This window comes from Anomaloglossus baeobatrachus, chromosome 9 (genome assembly GCF_048569485.1).
Source record: "Anomaloglossus baeobatrachus isolate aAnoBae1 chromosome 9, aAnoBae1.hap1, whole genome shotgun sequence".
Taxonomy (NCBI): domain Eukaryota; kingdom Metazoa; phylum Chordata; class Amphibia; order Anura; family Aromobatidae; genus Anomaloglossus; species Anomaloglossus baeobatrachus.
The window spans coordinates 33,563,574-33,585,018 of NC_134361.1; the positions used below are offsets into that span (position 1 = coordinate 33,563,574).

Genomic DNA, 21,445 nt, shown 5'->3' on the forward strand with positions numbered 1-21,445 from the left:
GCAGCTGTGTGTGTGTCTATGGTGTCTGTGCAAGCAGAAATATCAGAGTTCACTCCCTCCTCCCTTACATCATTCATAGATAACACATTAACATTGTCAGGAGTCATGTCAGTACTGGCTGAAGGTTCAGCCCTTGGGGGGGGCCCAAACTGGGAGGTTATCTGCCCCAAATCTGTCCCAAGTAGCACGTTTGCGGGGATCCGATCAGTTACCCCCACCTCCCTCACCCCTCGCCCTGCGCCCCAGTCCACATAAATGTCAGCAACAGGCAGCGCCGGGTCAATGCCTCCAATCCCGGAGACAGCGAGGGTTTTTCCAGGGATCAAGTCTTGGGGGGACACCATCTCAGGCCGCACCAGAGTCACCTCCGAGGCGCTGTCTCGCAGTCCTATGGTCACAGACCGGCCGACGGTGACAGGTTGGAAGCTGTCCAGGGACCTACCACCACCCCCACCCACACAATACACCTTGGGCGGCCCTTGGGACGGGGACGGAGCCGGGGCCTTGGGACGCTGAGGGCACATGGCCTTGAAGTGTCCAGGTAGGTTGCACTGGTGGCACCGTCTTGGTTCCGCCACGGGCCTGGAGAGGGGAGTTGAGGGGGACACCCCCTGCAGTCTAGGGGCAGGTGGGGCAGTCGCAGAATTCATCTTACCCCCTCTCCAGGTGCTGCTGGTGGCCGCTCTCCTGGCCTCAGGGGCCCGGTTGTTGGTGTAGTCATCGGCAAGGGCAGCTGTAGCCGTGGACCCCTTTGGCTTCTGGTCTCGGATGAACTGGCGGAGATCCTCAGGGCAGTTCCACAAGAGTTGCTCCGTGATGAACAAGTCCAGGATCTCCGGTCCGGTGGAAAGCTGCAGGCCTTAGGTCCAGTGGTCGGCAGCTCGGGCAAGTGCCCGCCGGTGGTCAGCCCAGGAGTCCTTTGGTCCCTTCTGTAGGCTCCGGAACTTCTTGCGGTAGGACTCTGGAGTGAGGTTGTACTGTTGGATCAGGGCCCGCTTGATGGTGTCGTAGCCCTGATCTGCCTCAGCAGGCAAGTCCCCAAGGATATCCAGGGCCTTACCCCTTAAACGGGGGGTCAGGTATTTGGCCCACTGGTCCTTGTCCAGATGGTGCTGCAAGCAAGTCCGTTCAAAAGCAGTCAAGAAAGAGTCCAAGTCTCCATCCTTCTCCAGCACTGGGAAGTCCTCAACACGGACCTTTGGAAGTTTGGTGTCTCGAAGGTCACATGTGGCTGATGAGGGCCGGAGCTGAGCTAGCTGCAGCTGGTAGTCACGGTCTGCCTGTCGCTCTCGCTCTTCACGCGCTGCCTGCCGCTCTCGCTCCGCAGCCTCACGCTCTGCGTGCCGCTCCGCAGCCTCAGCGTCACGCGCTGCCTGCCGCTCTGCCCTGCGCTCTGCCAGGAGTTCCTTGTAGCCCTTCTGGTCTCCAGCCTGGAGAAGGGCCATAGCCATTTGAAGAAGGCTATCCGAGCCTCCCAGGCTCGGTGGAATGGCACGTGGTGATCTGCGGCACGCTGCAGAGCTAGGCGATTCACTGTCCCTTTCAGAGCGGAGGGCTGGCATCTGGCTCGTTGAGGAACCTTGGGTGAGCTCCTCCTCATCTTGTCCAGCAGTGCCAGGTTGCGCAATGTCCTCGGCAGAACGGTTTTCTGGCGTCGAGCTCCTGGAGGACTCGTGGGCAACCTCCTCATTGCTGTCCACAGCACCGTCCTCCCTCTCTTCGGCTCCTGCCTTAGCATTGGCCAGTTGCATAGCTCTGCTCCTGGTGCCATCAGCCATTCTTGCAGACTTTTGGTCACTGACACAGAACTGACACCTGATGCCTCCACACACCTTACAGTATCTGCACTCTGACACTCTAGTGTTGAGCTAGTCTGAAGACCCCAGCAGCCACAGCTGCTGCAGGCAGTCTTTAGTGTCTGGGAGTATGAGTCTCACACTCACACACACTATTATCTCGATCCCACCGCTATGCCACCAATATGTCACAAACCACCGGGGGGGTCACTCAGAAATCCCCCGCGCTGGCTACCAGTACGTCACAATCGGGGGGTAACAAGTGGGGGTCACCCCTCCTTTATACCTCCCGACCGACAGACAGAGCACGTGACGCGCTCTCTAGCGCCCCTCTTATAGTCAGGCCAATTATGGAATTGCCCGACCATAAGCAAGGAGGCCGCTATACTACTTATGCCGATTATTGAAGGGTCCCCGGTGAGAGTAAGGTATATATTCCCCCGACCTCCGCGGGCGGAATATATAAAATCTCCCCGAATCTCACTGGCCTCCCCACAATAATCCTTGGCACAATTCGCTGCCACCAACCGATTTACGGTAACTATTAGCCGAACACACAGACGTGGGATTCAAGATCGAGATAACAGAACAGCCCAAGATTAATTATATAATTTAATCAGCCTAAAGCACACTAGAAACTACAATATATACAATAGGGAATCTACAGAATATACATATGTCAGAGTACAGTTACAATCAAAGCATGGGTTACAAACAGGCATACACAGTTCCAGCAGTTACCTTGTTGCGTCTGGCCACAGGGGGGCGCTGTACCCAGGTTTCTAGGATCCTTCCCACAGATGTTTCCTACACGTGCCCCCAGCGAAAGAACACTGGAAAATGGCCGAAGTAGGGTTATCAACCTGGGCAATCCAGGTCCCCTCCTACCTTAGTGACCTCACAGGGAGCACTGCTCCACCCCTGGCTGGAGTTATGGACAAAATCCACAACATGGAATATGGCCATAACTTGGCCTGGGAGCGTCGTAGGCGGACGCCAATGCTCTCATTGTGACAGTTATGAATTTAGCTACAGAACGAGGGGACTCATGACCTGTCTGCCAGTTCCCCATTGGCTGATATCACGTCTGGGGCATTTCCCAATGTCCTGCTCCCATAAAAAGGGTGTGCCGGCATCGTCCGCATGCGGAGACACCATTTTTATGGTTGCCATATTTATCGGAAATATGGCTTGCGAGATATGAACCATTTTTTACTGGAGTCGTTCTGTCTGCTAGTTCCATAGCCTTGCTAATGAGATACAACTCTTGTTACAGGGTGACGGCAGGGAGTCATCCTGTGTCCATTGTTCCCACACCACCTCATCTCCATATCACAGGACATGGCCATGGAGGTGTAAGTGGAACACTGAGAACAAGAAGGGAGGGGGCACTGCCAGGGAGTGATGAGGGATTATGACTGGAGTCATAATTCATCTTCATATCCCGGGATTTGCCTCACAGGCCCATATTATCCATGTATTGTTCTTGCACAGCCACCTTTTCTGGATGGAGAGACCTAATAACCATAAATAAGTGTAGACTGGAATACCTACCCCTTTAAGGCACCAAAGATTGAATGTTTGTTAACAAGAAGTAACACATTTGCCTGCACAGGAGCTGTGAACAAATCTAAACTTGTCAACTTTCCTCTAAACAGCAGAAACCAATATGGACATTCCCTTTTAGCGGAGTGATGAGCACATGATTTTCTTTGTATCTGGTAGGTCTTCCAGCAGACGATTTTTTGGTCCGTTTGGCTCAAGTAAGGTACGGAGATCCAGATGGCTTTCTCATTTATCCTGATTTTATCTGCTGCCTCCTGAAACTTCAGAGTCTGACAGGTAAACACTTCATATATATTAGAAGCCTAGAAAAGTGATACTTTGTGATGCTCCTTCATTCTATCATTTTATCAGCACACAATAACTGTTCAAACCAAGCACCGGTGTTTGGTGCACCCTTGTGTGGCCAAACATTTAAGTGCACCATGATGTCCAAGAAGTAGAAATCTGCGGTAGACACCATCCAGTATTCCAAAGTGCTTTATTCCATCATAAAGTACAGTTAAGAGTAGCGGGGAGAGAGCCGGGTGCACCTCCTCCTTATGGACGACGGCCGTTTCGCACTTCCTTGTGCTTCAACGGGACTCGCGCGAAACGGCCGTCGTCCATAGGGGGCCTACACTCGGCTCTCTCCCCGCTACTTTTAACTGTACTGTATGATGGAATAAAGCACTTTGGAATACTGATTGGTGTCTGCCGCAGATTTCTACTTCTTGGACATCAGTTTGGATCTTCTTTTTTCCTTGTCTGCGTGCACCCATTACCGTTGTTTCCATAGGAGGACTGAAGTTGACCTATCAATCCAGTGACAAGGTATTGAACAATTTGATGCAGAAACCGCTTCTGCATATTATATTTAAGTGCACCATCACACCAGCTTGTTTTTCCCTTATCTCCATGTCCCCTCTTCTTTGACAGAACCAGAGAAGAGCAGAGATAGATGGAAATCAAGCAGGTGGGACGGTGTACTTAAATATTTTGGTGTGGCCAAACATTTAAGTACACCCTCCCACCTGCTTGTTTTCCATCGACCAATCTTTTACAATTGGTGTTGCCATTACTCTATGGTAATAGATGGAATGATCTTTTGACCAAAATTGTAGATTATCACGATAAGTGCTTTATTTTGATGTGTTATATGGTCCCTTCTTGTAAATGTTCACGTTAACACTATTCTATATTATTACTTTTCTGCAATAACCTCTGCCACAAATCTGCCAAGTCTAAATGAGGATCTGAATGGTCTCTGCTTAGCTTTATTTTTTAATGTTTTCTCATGCTTTTAATTTTAGACATGTCCTCTAATCCCCTTTACTGAAGAGGAAATCTCTGGTTCCTCTTCCATTGTATCCCACATGCTTTCATATGTAATTCTGCTTCTCAATTCCTCATTCTTGCTTGTAATGTATTAACTGTATCCTCATATTTCAATTATTGTTATTGAATATAAGTCTTTAACAGCTAGTCATGAGTGTGTCCCGCTCTGGGGAGACCTCTGGAGAGTCTGGGACCAGAAGGTCACAACGCCTCATTTTGCACAGGTCCATAACTTGTATTTGAGTGAATCTACTTTCTTTTAGTGCTGTAGGGGTTAAGGACTCTTTCCTATCTGGCTGTCCTTTGTAGCCTTCATCTCAAGTGCAGCTCTTTTGTGACCACTCCCCTTCACTATAAATAGTCACATGTCTTACCATCTGATGCCAGTTGTAGAATCTCATTCTTATGTTGACCACTTTTGAAGGAGCCTGTCTCTAGAAGAAGCTGAGGAGTCATAAAAATTGCAGCTGTGGTGTTTAGCTGAATTGGAGGAGCTTGTAGTGTTTTCCTTTTTGTGTGTATTTTCCCACGGTGTTATCTCCCTTATCATGTGTTGTATTATTGCAGTGATGAGACTAGTGTTACATAGTTTGAAAAAAGACCTAGGTCCATCTAGTTCAACCTTCCTGTTCTTGTTGGCCTTTTCACTAGCCAGGGTGAGCTGAGGGCAAGCAATTGTCTGGGCACATGGCAGTAATGGTGGGATGGACCCATACAGGGACATTAGGCAGCGCAGGGTATAGACTCAGATGAGTTGCAGGAGGTGTCCCCTATTGCCCTTTCGCTATCTCTAGGGCCTTCCTTCTATACGATTCTCTATGTTACCTTTCTGTTGCGCTGCGCAGTGAGCATCTATTCGCTCTGGCGTAACGGCCCCATACCATGTAAAATGTATAAGGCTACTTTCACACTTGCGTTGGATGGCTTCCGTAGCATTGCGTTGTGTGATGGATGCAACGGATGCATTGCATATAGTGGCACAACGGATGCTACGGATCGTGCAAAATAACGGAAATCTTTTTTTTTTTTCTTCTTTACAGTTTTACCAGCAGCAGACTATTGTGAACAATCAGCTGATCGCTCTCAATAGCCGGTGGCCGGGCGCTCAGCTGATCGCTCTCACATGCCGGCGGCCGGGCGATCAGCTGATCGCGCTCACATGCCGGCGGCCGGGCGATCAGCTGATCGCGCTCACATGCCGGCGGCCGGGCGCTCAGCTGATCGCGCTCACATGCCGGCGGCCGGGCGCTCAGCTGATCGCTCTCACATGCCGGCGGCCGGGCGCTCAGCTGATCGCTCTCACATGCCGGCGGCCGGGCGATCAGCTGAGTGCTCTCACATGCCGGCGGCCGGGCGCTCAGCTGATCACTCTCACATGCCGGCGGCCGGGCGCTCAGCTGATCGCTCTCACATGCCGGCGGCCGGGCGCTCAGCCGAGCGCTCTCACATGCCGGCGGCCGGGCGCTCAGCCGAGCGCTCTCACATGCCGGCGGCCGGGCGATCAGCTGAGCGCTCTCACATGCCGGTGGCCGGGCGCTCAGCTGAGTGCTCTCACATGCCGGCGGCCGGACGCTCAGCTGAGTGCTCTCACATGCCGGTGGCCGGGCGCTCAGCTGAGTGCTCTCACATGCCGGCGGCCGGACGCTCAGCTGAGAGCTCTCACATGCCGGCGGCCGGGCGCTCAGCTGAGAGCTCTCACATGCCGGTGGCCGGGGGCTCAGCTGAGAGCTCTCACATGCCGGCGGCCGGACGCTCAGCTGAATGTTCGGCCACCGAGAAACAAAATAAAGTTTCTGTGATTTAAAAAAAAAAAGAGCATGCGCAGTGAAAAATAAAGGTTTCCGTCGCTCAAAAAAACGTTACATGCTGCGTTCCTTCCGCTGGACGCAGCGTCAAAATAACGACCCTGCGTCGTCCAGCGGATACAACGCTGACACTTGCGTTACAGTGCGTTGTCCATACAAGTCTATGGAGAATAGCGCAGTGCGTTACTGCGCTATTCTCCATAGTGACGGACTGCGCTGAACGCAAGTGTGAAAGTACCCTAATACTTGTGTCTTTTAATATGGCATGAGGACCTGTGGGGGCAGGTACTTCAGCCCTTATACAGTGCCTACAAGTAGTATTCAACCCCCTGCAGGTTTACACATTCGGAATTAACTTGGCATTGTGACATTTGGACTGTAGATCAGCCTGGAAGTGTGAAATGCACTGCAGCAAAAAAGAATGTTATTTATTTTTTTATTTTTTTTTTTTTAAATTGTGAAAAGTTTATTTAGAGGGTCATTTATTATTCAACCCCTCAAACCACAAGAATTCTGTTTGGTTCCCCTAAAGTATTAAGAAGTATTTCAGGCACAAAGAACAATGAGCTTCACATGTTTGGATTAATTATCTCTTTTTCCAGCCTTTTCTGACTAATTAAGACCCTCCCCAAACTTGTGAACAGCACTCATACTTGGTCAACATGGGAAAGACAAAGGAGCATTCCAAGGCCATCAGAGACAAGATCGTGGAGGGTCACAAGGCTGGCAAGGGGTACAAAACCCTTTCCAAGGAGTTGGGCCTACCTGTCTCCACTGTTGGGAGCATCATCCGGAAGTGGAAGGCTTATGGAACTACTGTTAGCCTTCCACGGCCTGGACAGCCTTTGAAAGTTTCCACCCGTGCCGAGGCCAGGCTTGTCCGAACAGTCAAGGCTAACCCAAGGACAACAAGGAAGGAGCTCCAGGAAGATCTCATGACAGTGGGGACATTGGTTTCAGTCAATACCATAAGTAACGTACTCCACCGCAATGGTCTCCGTTCCAGACGAGCCCGTAAGGTACCTTTACTTTCAAAGCGTCATGTCAAGGCTCGTCTACAGTTTGCTCATGATCACTTGGAGGACTCTGAGACAGACTGGTTCAAGGTTCTCTGGTCTGATGAGACCAAGATCGAGATCTTTGGTGCCAACCACACACATGACGTTTGGAGACTGGATGGCACTGCATATGACCCCAAGAATACCATCCCTACAGTCAAGCATGGTGGTGGTAGCATCATGCTGTGGGGCTGTTTCTCAGCCAAGGGGCCTGGCCATCTGGTCCGCATCCATGGGAAGATGGATAGCACGGCCTACCTGGAGATTTTGGCCAAGAACCTCCGCTCCTCCATCAAGGATCTTAAGATGGGTCGTCATTTCATCTTCCAACAAGACAACGACCCAAAGCACACAGCCAAGAAAACCAAGGCCTGGTTCAAGAGGGAAAAAATCAAGGTGTTGCAGTGGCCTAGTCAGTCTCCTGACCTTAACCCAATTGAAAACTTGTGGAAGGAGCTCAAGATTAAAGTCCACATGAGACACCCAAAGAACCTAGATAACTTGGAGAAGATCTGCATGGAGGAGTGGGCCAAGATAACTCCAGAGACCTGTGCCGGCCTGATCAGGTCTTATAAAAGACGATTATTAGCTGTAATTGCAAACAAGGGTTATTCCACAAAATATTAAACCTAGGGGTTGAATAATAAGTGACCCACACTTTTATGTTGAAAATGTATTAAAATTTAACTGAGCAACATAACTTGTTGGTTTGTAAGATTTATGCATCTGTTAATAAATCCTGCTCTTGTTTGAAGTTTGCAGGCTCTAACTTATTTGCATCTTATCAAACCTGCTAAATCTGCAGGGGGTTGAATACTACTTGTAGGCACTGTAGCTCCAACCCTGCTGTTTGTACTACACAGCAATTGAAGATACATTATCTAAGGTATGTGAGGTGGGGGATCTCCCAATTATCTTTTGGAGATAAAAAAAAACAACATCAGGCTTGGCACTATAATTGTGGTCTATTAGCAACAAAAAATGGATGAGATTTCAACCAATCTCTGATGATAAGGCACAGATTTCCCCCCCTAAATTCAACAGGGAGGTCAGAATCCATTTCAAATCCTATTTATTTTGCTGCAAATTACTTGTGAATTTGTAACAAATAAGTTTAAAAAGTTTAAAAACTAAAACCTTGATTGTTCCCCTGCCGGTCTTTGATAACCCGGTCTCCTGTGATGTCCTGTTCTCTCGTCAGCCATTCAGAGGTTGCTGCAGTCACATGGGACGAGACTTCATCACTTTGGGTTGGGTTATACTGAGACCTACAGTGAAACAGTCAAATCACAATTTGGTGTAGATCTGTAGATTTCCTTGCGGAATATCAGGGTTTTTCCTTTCCCCCTACGTCTTGGTCTGTTTGGACGTCTACACAGGAGTGGACATATCTGTCACGCTTTCGGGTACACCAAGTGTGGCGGGAGTGTTGAGACCTATGTGCGTCTGTCTGTTGTGTTTTTAGTGCACATCAAAGGGGACAACGGGGAATACAATAACAGCAGGGGGGGCTGAAACTAGGGAGAGGGGACAGTGGGACTATCCTCACCTGCAGCTGTCCCTATTCTCCTAGCCAGTCCCTATACAGTCTCCACAGAACCTGAGACGTTGAAAAGACCCTATAGGTGCCCTGACTAGTGGAAGGCAGGTGAGGTACACTAGTCCCCACCACTGCACTAACCAGACACAAGGTAAGGTAAGACAAACAGGGGGGGGGAAGCAACAAAACGATAAAGCCTGAAAGCAGGAAATATCTTCAGCAGAACCTTCCTCCAAGGCGGCCAGAGACCAAATGACTTTGTATCTTCAGCAGGGATTGCTGGGATACACCACTAAACCTGAAGCACGTGACTACAAAGGGAGTACAGCTGAAACACTCAGCTAGGAACTGCTTGGAAAGGCTGCAAGAGAAAAACTGACATTTAACCACTTCAGTACTAAGAGAAATGGAACCCATTTAAATGTAGAGAGGGAGGGAGATGAGAGGGAGACAAATGTGACAATATCATTGGTGCATACTGTGCAGCTGCACAGGGGCCCAAGAGGTTGGGGGGCACATTTCTATTTCCAAGGCAGGTGAAATTGTGCATTTTGATGAGATATTGGACTGAAAAGGGCCCATATACTGGTTTTTGCACAGGTGTCATTTTCTGTCTGTGTTTGCCAGTGCATCTACAAGTAATAAGCCGAACCCTGGCAACAAACTAAATGCAACACTGTTCAGTTACTGGAGATGCGCTTGTAGAGAAAATTCTCAAAGCATGACCATGGGAATTCAATAGAGAGCTACAGTCTGGGCACAATTATGGGTATACAGTCACAATTTCCACCAGTGTGATCTTCCAGAAAACCTAGTAATCATTTTGGCTGGTTTTGCCCTTTAATATTGGCAGAATTGGAGAAAAGATGGGCCAAAGAGTCTTTTCTGGGATTAAACTGGGCATCTATCCATCCACTAAGACCCACGGTAACCATATATTGCAAAACTGTAGAGTTTTGGTTTCTTTCCAAAACTGGCATAAGCAGCTGGTACAACAGTCCCTGGACCCATTAGGCTTGGGGAGCCCATGGCAATCTGGAAGAACAGCAGAACTGCTATGGGAATATTAGACTGAAAAATACAATGAACTATCTGGAAAAATGAAAAACATGAAAATTGAATATTGGAATATGCATAACTGCTATGAATAATAGGAAGATAAGATATGTTTAGCCATTGTATTGATCAATGCAAAAGAGCCCCAAAACCACGCCAAGATAATCTCTATTTTTGGGGTCCCTAACCTATGTGTAACCTCACCTGCAGTTAAAAAACTCGCTGTGTATGGGAAGCAAAGGAGCAAGCTATATATATGAAATAAGACACATGGCTATGGGTGGGGAAGGGTTGTCAGACAGAAAGTGCATACTAATTAAAGACTGTATGTCTGGAACACCAATGGTGTGAACAAGGTGCAAGTGTTGTGAATGTCAGTTATGCTTTTGCTGCTGTGAGGCTCCCTCTTGTGGCCAGGAATGGTTTGGACATAGACCAGGTGTGTTGAGCAATGGGCGTTTCCATTGTTAACTCTCTGCCTATTTAAACCCTGGTCTGCTGGCAGGCTATGCCGGATGTCAGTTGTTCTTTGTTCACCAGCCTGCTTCATCCTGCTCCAGACCACATCTACCCCAGATAAGTGCTTGGCTCTTTATTTGTTGTTTGGTTCTTTTTGCTCTTATCTGAGTTTGTCCTTTACTGTGGTTGTTTTCAGTTTATTTGCAGGCAGGGATCTTCCCTCTCAGTTGCTTAGCTGGGAAGCTCCTTGCAGCTATGTTTGGAGTATTGCTCCTATTAGTCCATGTGTTTGTTGCTTCTTGAATTTGTAATGATTCCTGCTTTCTGTTCATTGGTATGACAAGAGCGCCTGGTATAGGACGGAGTTCAGATCTAGTGATCTGAGGGCTTTTTGTATTATCAGGTATTTGGATTTTTGTAGGGTTTTTCTCTGGCCACCATCAGTCCCTTTCCTATCCTTTCCTATTTAGTTCGTAGGGCCTCACCTTTTGCTAATCCTATCATCTATCTGTGTATTGTGTTTTCCTATATCACCGCAGTCTTTGAATGTGGGGGGCTTGCTATTCTTTATCTATTTTCTGAGGCAGAGAGTTATTCATCTTTCCTTCCTTTAGGATAGCTAGTTCTCCTGCTGGGTTCGCGGTGCACAGGATGTTAGTTCACCCCTCGGCTACTTCTAGTTGTGATGGTTAGTAAGGGGATGGCGGCCAGATTAGTTGCCAATGCTCTTGTCACCTTTTACCAATGATTTATGGTGGTTTTCCATGGTTCCGGATCATAACAGGCAGGCCTCTCAAGCAGAAAGTGCATACTAATTAAAGACTGTACGTCTGGAACTCCAATGGTGTGAACAAGGTGCAAGACTCAAAAACATACAACTATACAATAGGATAAAGAGTTGCACACTAGTCACAATGTATAGGGGAATGATGAAATGATGAAAAGCAGAACTGCTATGTAGTTTTTTAACTGCAGGTGAGGTTACATATAGGTTAGGGATCCCAAAAATAGAGATTACCTTGGCGTGGTTTTGGGGCTTTTTTGCATTGATCAATTCAATGGCTAAACATCTCTTATATTATTATAATAGCAGTTATGCATATTCCATTTTCATGTTTTTCATTTTTTTCAGATAGTTCATTGTATTTTTCAGTCTAGTATTCCCATAGCAGTTCTGCTTTTCATTGTTTCCCTATATATTGTGACTAGTGTGCAACTCCTATTGTATAGTTATATGTTTTTGAGTCTTACACCATGTTCACTCCATTAGTGTTCCAGACGTACATTCTTTAATCTGGAAGAACATGCACTACACTTGGTATAGACACCCACATTTATTACGCCGCGTAAGGTACCCCATATATCTGGACCCGGCCGTAGTATTCATATTTTTCTTCTTCGCATGATTCAGATTTTATTTTCTAAAAACACATTGAGCCTAATTTTCTGATGGCAGAGACGCCTACCTTATCGTCTTGCGATGTTGGAGGAACCTGCGGATGGTAGCCGGGCTGATTCCATTATACACTTACACTTCTCCAGTTTTAGGTTAATTGTTGGATTTATTGTAAGTTTCAGCAGCGTCTCCGCTGTAAACATCCTAATGAGTGAGCAGCAGCTGTTCCACCGCTGTTTTTTTTTTCTTTTTTTTTTTTATGCCGTCGTCTCCACCATAGAATAGAGGAAAATGAAATTCTATCCCCTAGGATGGAAATGCAGGAACTGTTACATCTTGTTTAAGGAATTTGGCACGTACAGGTTATATTTTACTGAGAGTTACAGGCAGCGCTGAAACACTGTTAATTCATCATAACAATGCTGACTATTGTGCTTATGGTACAGATCAGGGCTGCGCTCCCAGGGTGTCGTAATAGACCACATTAAATTGCGAGTGCACCCCCTTTACCACATCCCATTTGAAATTCCTACTGGGGGCTTTAGCCTTGCGCCATGTGCAAATTGTCTTCCTCTGATTAAAATATCAAGGTGTGTTTGGGTACCCGTTTTATATCAAATCTGTGCACAGTTTAAAGGGAACCTGTCACCAGTTTTTTGCCCTATAAGGCTGCTTTCACACCTCCGGTTTGTGCTGAGCGGCACAATCCGGCTCAAAAACCTATGCAATGGATTCGGCGAAAAAAACAAATCCGTTGCATACGTTTTTCCATGCGGCCCGTCCGGTTTTTGACGGATGCGGCTTGATACTGAGCATGCTCAGTACAAAAAACCGCATCCGGCGGCCGGATGCGTTTTTTTCCGCAAGACGCAGCATTCGGCGTCCATAGGCTTTCATTGTGAATCGCGCCGCATCGCGCCAAATCCAGCGTCCATAGGCTTGCATTGTGAATCGCGCCGCATCGTGCCGGATCCGGTGCGATGCGGTTTTTTCGCCGCACAAAAAAAAGTGACAGGCAACGTTCCATCCGGCCGCCGCATGGGCTAAATATGCCGCATCCGGCAAAAAACGGACGCAATGCAAGGCCATGCGGCACAATACGGCGCTAATGCAAGTCTATGCAGGAAAAACGCAACCGGCGGCAAAAAAAAACGGTTGTGTTTTTTTTTGCAGAGCGCTGTATTGTGCCGTAGAACCGTCTATGCTGCAACATCATCCGCCCCGGAGGACAGCAACAGCAGCTAATCCCTGGCCATATACCGCAGGTGGCATCACGAGACAACAACCCCTATCATCCGCATCACCTTCACCATCATCCCATCCCATCCATCCATCCCCTTCCGTGAACACCTTGGGGCCACAAAACAGGGCAGGGCCACCGGTGATGAGTATTCCCCAGAGCCCCATGGGGTGCTTCACTTCTCCACTGCAACAGATACAACACCTCAGCTTCTAAAGAGCTCATTCAAAGTGGTCAGTTACAGAATGAGCTATAGCCGGCATAGGAGAGAGTGAGCTATAGCCGGCATAAAAGAGTAAGGAGTGCGTTTATATAGCGGAAGGAAGTGGCTGCAGCTGAGATTAACTAGTCAATCTTAGCAGGATAGAAAGGAAACCTTAATCACTCCAGCTCCAAATGGAATTAAATACGCTCCTACTCAGGATAAGCGATGAGAAGATTCTAAAACGGATCTGTGATCAACCAAACACTGATCCCCGATCCCCCTCAGGTCTCAGCTGGGCATGACACACTGGCGACACTCGCCCACACCACTGACTGGCGGCTTACTGTGAACACTTCACAATGTTAGCAAGCTGAAAATCACTGCCAGAGTTACACAGATTAGCTGGACTGTCTGACATGTGACATTTAGTCCTGCAGTGATAATCTGCTGCTGATAAAACACTGATTGCATTGAAAGTACAGCAAGCTGCTGAGCAAGTCTGGTTGTTGCTCTCAAAATAAATAGCAAAGCAAAAACCTGCTGACATTCTCTTTAAAGGGAATCTGTCAGCAGGTTTTTATTATGTAAGCTAAGTCAGCATACTGCAAGGGTTAACACAGGAAATTCAGGGCTGCCTGTCTTGTCACAGTCCAATCTGTTGTTTATTTGCTATGTTTGTTTAAGGAGCAGGATCCTTATCATTGCAGGATTACAAAGTCACACGTAGCCAGTCCAACATGCCCCCCTCCTGTGATTGACACCTCATTGTCAATGTACAATCTCTATTGAAAGCATGGAGTGGGCAGGACAGCTCTCTCAACTCTGTTACATGACCAAAGCTAAACAGTCTGATTATGTCAGACTCAGAACAGCCAGTAATCTAAGTTATACATCCTTTAGATTCAGGATCTCTTTGCCTACATCATGCTGCTCTCAGATGAGATAGTGAAATCTTGCTCACAGATTCTGTTTAAATGATACAATTTTTATTCTTGCAGCCACCACTAGGGGGAGCTTAATATCCTACGGCATACTCTTTTATTATTGAGCTCAATATCTAACCTGTATACAGAAAAAATCAAAAATAGTTTTATTAAAAAAAAAAAGCTTGACATTTTTCACATACGTTTGTCATATTAAAGTGACATGTCAGCTAGAAGTTCAATAAACTGTGATTTTCTTCATTTTCTGCAGAGAAGTTCCAGGCCGCCAACCCCTCTGGCTCAGGGGAAGTGACTCTAAACTATCGTCAGGTGTGTATCTGTAAAGAGTTAGTAAATAAGTTGTGTAATTCTCCCGTTTTCAGCCTTTCTGCCCACTATTGTTATACTTTGGAAGCAAAAAGACTGGGAGGAGGGGGATGAAGCTGCAGATTATCTGCTTGTTTATGTATGAAGTGGAAACAGAATTGGAAAGACATCTGACTCAAAGACGCAGATCTGCTAATCCTTAGTAAGGGTAAGACCGCACTTTGCATTTCCACCTGCGTTTTAGCTGCGTTTTAGGTCCGTTTTGAGAAGCACCTTTTTCATGCCAAAAGGCATGCGTTTTGATTTTCCAGCAAAGTCAATGGAAAATGGTGATTTTCAGACCGCACTTTGCGTTTTTTAAACGCTGCGTTTAATTTGCATATTTTGTGGCAAAAAACATGCGTTCAAAGAAGCAACATGTCAGTTGTTTTTGCCATTTTGGGTGCGTTTTGCTAACATTGAAGTCAATGAGAAATGGCAAAAAACAAGATTCCAGCAAATTCTTGCGTTTTACCTGCTTTTCCAGTGCAGAAAACATGCCTTTTGGACTACCAAAACGCATGCTTTTTGGACATCAAAATAATGATTTGATATGTCCCTTTACACACACATAGTCCGACAATTAAATTTAAGAAAAATATGCATTTATTGCTATTTTAGCGATAAAATGTATATTACCGCTATAATTTAATGAAATATATCTATTTTCATTATTTTTCCCATTTAATATAGATTTGATCCTTTTTTTTCTCTTTTTTCATTGTGTTTGACTGGTTAAACTTTATTTAGCAGTGTCTTGATGTTCAAAACGTATCTGTCAAAACGCAGGTGAAAAAGCATGCAAAAAGCGCTGAAAACGCATCTAAAACGCGGTAAATCCGCATGCGTTTTCAGCGCTAAATTTCTGAAAAAGGTAACTTTGGGCAAATCGATTAAGCCCAAAACGCGTTGTGCGTTTTGAACTGCAAGTAGGTGAACGCAAAGTGCGGTCTTACCCTAATAATTACCCAGCGTAAACAAGATATTTCAAAATATTGCCTTACTTTGGAGCAAATTTTGATGCAATTTTTGCATGTATTGCTGTAATCAGGCCACATCCCTTTCATTAAACAACGCCTTTTTTTTTTTAAAAATAAAACGTATAAAATATCCAAAACTCATATAAGTGTCATTCAATGACTCTACGTCAATTTTCCGGGGCAGAATTTGACTCATTAAGTTTAGTAAATCTCCGCTAAAGTGCTACATACTAAGCCACTGAAATACTGACAGCAGGAAACATCATCAAAGCGAGAGCAAATATTACAACTAAATTATTACAAGGAATGGAGGCCTCCCATATGATCGGAAGTTGGAAAAGTCAGGCTTGTTTAGCTTAGAAAAAAGTACATCTCAGAGGAGATCTCATTTACGTGTATAAATACATGTGTGGCCAATATAAAGGACTGGCACATGACTTATTCTTTCCAAAAAAAAAATACTAAGGGCCAGGTATCACTCACTGCAGCTGGAAGAAAAGAGATTCCAGCAGCTAAATAGGAAAGGGTTCTTTACAGTTAGAGCAGTCAGACTGTGAAATGCCCTACACAAGAGGCAGTAATGGCAGATACTATAACAGCTTTTATATCAGGGCTGGATGATTTCCTCAGTACACACAACATTGTTGGTTATAGATAATTTAGTGACAAAAATGTATAATTGGTGGAGCAAGGGTGAGCTAGGTGGAAAGGGGTCTTTTTTCAACCTATGTAGCTAGTACCCTAGGAGAGCCTACCTACTCAAAAACACACAGTCTGAGACTTTAAAATTGCTGCCCTATCCACTACACAAGGGATACTCTTCTGAGTACTGAGGGGCTGACTGCCGGGACCCCCAGCAATTTTAAGATCGGGACTATGCAGCCTGAAGTATGAGCCTTGTCTTGAATAGAGTGAAGCCGCTGCACATGCTCAATCCATTGTCTGTAAGAAATGGCGCAGTAAGGGGCTCAAACTTCTCTAGCAGTACCATACACAATGGACCTTCACTCCTGTTAAGAGAGGAGCCCTGTTCTTGGGAGCCAAAGCCCTGTTGTCCATTTCTCTGGGAATCCAACCTGTAAAATAGGGAAAAACTAACTCTGCAAATACCCCATTAAATATTGATGGTCGGTTGTAAACATAAGCCATTTATTTTGATGTCCAGAACAAGCAAACGACAGGAAAAACATAAAAATGTGTATTAAGACATTAAAAATTATGCCGAGGCCTATATTTTAATATATAGGTGCCATGTGAGAAATTGTGATCAATTAGGTATTCTCTTACGTATACTTTGATTGGAATCTGTCAGCAGGTTTTTAATATGTAATCTAAAAGCAGCATGATGTAGGGGCTGAGACCCCAATCCCAGCGATGTAGCACTTTGTTTACTGGGTGCAGCAGTTTTGATAGAATCACTCTCTTCTCTGCTACAGATCTAGCAGAGCTCAGAATGCTGAACCCTGTATAAGTGTCACGCTAGGTACAAGGAGGTACCAAGTGCATGGTGGAAGGGAAGGGAAACACTGTGTCTAGGTAAAGGGAAGATGGAGACCCCTGACCAAACCTACCACTGGTCCCTGGGGTCCCTCACCACCCTAGATAGGTCCCGCACCTATGCTTCGAGCCAGATACCTGACCCTAGGTATCCCTAGTGCTGGGCCCTAAATAGGGAATGGGTGGGATGAGCTCTTCATCAGTCCCACTAACCACTATAGATGACACAGGGAGGACACAGGGGGGAAAATGCATGAACTACTTATCTACAGGTAAAACATGTGGAAGTTCAGCAAAGCTGACTGCAAAGATACCACAGAGGAGTACAAGCCACCTGCTTGCAACCAGGGCTTGAATGAACTGAAGAATATGATCAGCATTGGTCCAAAGGAAGGAATGGGTATATAAGCATAAAGAGAATACTGATGAAAAGCAGCTGGGTGGAAGGCGAGCTCCTTGGGTCCAAAAGGGGGAGAGATGAATTTAGCAGGAAAGCCACCTATACCAATGAATACTGACAGCAGGAATAATGGAATGTTAGGGAGGATTCTGCACAGCCAAATGATGTGACCTTCTATGGCCCGAAACCACATGACTGTCTGTCACCCGTGACAATAAACCCGTCCACGTCACTGGCAGTTTTCTGTGTATATTGTATATTGACCAAAATCTGCTAATCAGTGGTACGGCGGGGTTGCACAGAGGAGGCATGAGACACCTAGTCCTGTAGTGATAATCTCCTGATGATAAAACATTGATTGTATTGAAACAGCAAGACACAGCCCAGTAAGGGTACCTTCACACTTAGCGATGCAGCAGCGATCCAACCAGCGATCTGACCTGGTCAGGATCGCTGCTGCATCGCTACATGGTCGCTGGTGAGCTGTCAAACAGGCAGATCTCACCAGCGACCAGTGAACAGCCCCCAGCCAGCAGCGACGTGCAAGCGACGCTGCGCTTGCACGGAGACGCCGTCTGGAAGCTGCGGAGACTGGTAACTAAGGTAAACATCGGGTATGGTTACCCGATGTTTACATTAGTTACCAGCGCACACCGCTTACCTGTGTGTGCAGGGAGCAGGGAGCCGCGCACACTGGGCGCTGGCTCCTTGCTCTCCTAGCTGCTGTACACATCGGGTTAATTAACCCGATGTGTACAGCAGCTACATGTGCAGAGAGCCGGAGCCGGCAGCACAGGCAGCGTGAGAGCTGCAGAGGCTGGTAACTAAGGTAAATATCGGGTAACCACCTTGGTTACCCGATGTTTATCTTGGTTACAAGCTTACCTCAGCTGTCAGACGCCGGCTCCTGCTCGCTTCATTTGTCGCTCTCTCGCTGTCACACACAGCGATCTGTGTGTCACAGCGGGAGAGCACCTTTGAAGAAAACGAACCAGGGCTGTGTGTAACGAGCAGCGATCTCGCAGCAGGGGCCAGATCGCTGCTCAGTGTCACACACAGCGAGATCGCTAATGAGGTCACTGCTGCGTCACAAAAAGCGTGACTCAGCAGCGATCTCGGCAGTGAGCTCGCTGTGTGTGAAGCACCCCTAAGTGACACATCGCTGTAATCAAGGTCTCAGTCCCTACATCATGCTGATCTCAGATTACATAGCAAAACCTAGTGGCAGATTCCCTTTTAAAGTCTTTAATTTTATTATTTGTTATTGACCATTAACACTTTTTTATTTTTACTGATATGTGGGCTACCTAAAATACTAGAGGACACAATGAAGATGAAGGGGACAGGAGAAACATTTTGGGAAATCAGTTCTAGATTGGCTTTTTAGTTCTGTAGATGTTTATGCTCATATGTGCTCCAATTATTAGATATCCTTTATCGTGTGTGTGTGTATATATACAGGGTGGTCCAAAAGTAGGTGGACAGTATGTGTAATAGGGTTATCAAACATGGTGTAAAGTGAAACTGACTCAGTTGCCCTTAGCAACCAATCAGATTCCGCCTTTCATTTTCCAAAGAGAATGTGAAGAATGAAAAGCGGAATCTGATTGGTTGCTAAGGGCAACTGAGTCCGTTTCACTTTACACCATGTTTGATAACCCTATTACACATATTGTCCACCTACTTTTAGACCACCCAGTATATATATATATATATATATATATAATGTAAAAATGATTTATGTTACTTCAACAGTGGCTGCTCCTGGCCGTGTTCAGCTGAGAAGAGAAAAGTTGAGAAAACACAACTGGAAGAATATTTCAAACAGACCTCAGAAGCCTGAATTTGGTCTCATCCCACCATTGATTTAGTATGGAAGATCACTTTCCAAAGGAGAATTAAAGGGTCTGTCCCATTAAAAATATGTATAACCTATATATACACAGGACAGATATTAAACATATAGTGGGCTTGGAGTCCAGCTGCTAAGAACCAACTGATGATGAGTAGGGGGGACCCAATGTCCACTTGTGCATGTAGCGGTAATGAGCATGTGCAACTATTACCCCTGTTGACAGTGAACAAAGCACTGTTTGCACATGCTCAGTACCATGCCACCCACACAGGGGACTTTAGGAGCCATGCTCTTCTAAATACTACAAATAATCAGACCTCAGCAATCATCCTCTAAAGAGGATGATAATGGTGATATCATTTTTTTGTGATGGGACAACCCCTTTAAGCCTCATTCTGAATTAAGGAAGAAAAGTGAAGACATCGGCTTCTGAAGTAATCCTACCTCATACATGGCATTTCACCCGCACTCCCCTATTTATTTTTCGCACATGTGATTTCATGAACGCTCTTCTTCGCCGTTCTGCAGTATCCTGCAGCTACCACAAGATGGAATCTGTAAAAAAAAATCTCTCAATAAATCACGGCTTAATTGTGTCTTTTTTTTTTTCTTATAAGACGATGTGACAAAATATTTTTATGCGAGTTTCGCACGTTTATACAAAAGCACAATATGGATGTTTCTCTTAATGATGTAAACACTTCTGCGGGTTTATTTACAGGGGGAAGGTTAAAAGTGTCAGTAAATCACTGCGCTCGTTAGTGGGAGCCAAAATGGAGAGAGGAAATTGCTTCACGCGTCTAAAAGGCTCCATGGAAGATCAGTCCATGGTGGTAATGCTGAATCCCCAGGAGGAACCAGTAGCTTCCATTACTAATGTGCATTTATAAATCTCTACTATGTAACTAAAGCAATGGGCTCCAGCTAAATCACAACTCTCAGCGTGTCCTCTGCCTGTAGGGGCATGCTGGGAGTTGTAGTTTTGCAACAAGTATCTGAACATTTCCGATTTTCATTAGGAAGCACAAATATGTCAAATTTTGAAAACCAACTTACCAAAACTTTGTCATCTTCTGCTTACCCATTATGGAATGGGGAAGAAGCAGGATTCTTAAAATACCTTCACTATTATCCTTTATTTCCAGAATTTAAGGTTATCCCCCATCCACAATTAATGCTGTCGCCCCCTCATTTGTACTCTTTATATCTTAAGAACTGTAATGTCTTGAAAGGAGTAAAGGTACAGATGCTCCACCTCTGCTCCATTCATTGTCTATAGAACTGATGGAGAAACCCAAGTATAGGTGTTCCCGTGGACTAGATCTTCAAATCTAACTACTTCAAAATGTTCATCAAAAAAATTAATTCTTTTACAAACGTTTCTTAGTGCTTACTATTAGGGAACAAACCACTAACTAATCACGTTGCCCAGGCACCTCCCGTACTGGCAGAGTGCTTTAAGTAGCCAGTGCCTCACAGTGAGAGGCTATGTGGGGGCTCATACTGTATATAGAGAGGCTATGTGGGGGCTCGTACTGTATATAGAGAGGCTCTGTGGGGGCTCATACTGTATGTAGAGAGGCTATGTGGGGGCTCATACTGTATATAGAGAGGCTATGTGGGGGCTCGTACTGTATATTGAGGCTATGTGGTGCTCATACTGTATATTGGAGGTTCTGTGGGGGCTCATACTGTATATAGGAGGCTATGTGGGGGCTCATACTGTATATAGAGAGGCTATGTGGGGGCTCATACTGTATATAGAGAGGCTATGTGGGGGCTCATACTGTATATAGAGAGGCTATGTGGGGCTCATACTGTATATAGAGAGGCTATGTGGGGGCTCATACTGTATATACAAACCATGGATCTTTTCTGATTTTATTCTGCACTTGGATTTTTAATGCATATCCAATCAAGGTTTGATTTTTATACTGTGGACTGGATGCTGGATTCCCTCGTTTTCAAGTTTGCATACTAGCCTGGCTG

At 45.9% G+C, this 21,445-nt stretch overlaps 1 protein-coding gene across 3 annotated transcripts in view; it reads left to right on the plus strand.

Annotated features, from left to right (window-relative positions):
- LOC142251014 (calpain-9-like) overlaps positions 1-20,035 on the plus strand; it is an 88,241-nt gene extending 68,206 nt beyond the window's left edge. For all 3 annotated transcript variants that reach the window (XM_075323497.1, XM_075323496.1, XM_075323498.1), the window contains 3 exons: positions 3,522-3,638; positions 14,630-14,688; positions 19,357-20,035. In XM_075323497.1, coding sequence (XP_075179612.1) covers positions 3,522-3,638; positions 14,630-14,688; positions 19,357-19,383 — 203 coding nt within the window. In that variant the 3' untranslated portion in view covers positions 19,384-20,035. The remainder of the gene's footprint in view (positions 1-3,521; positions 3,639-14,629; positions 14,689-19,356) is intronic.
- Positions 20,036-21,445: the final 1,410 nt, after the last annotated feature.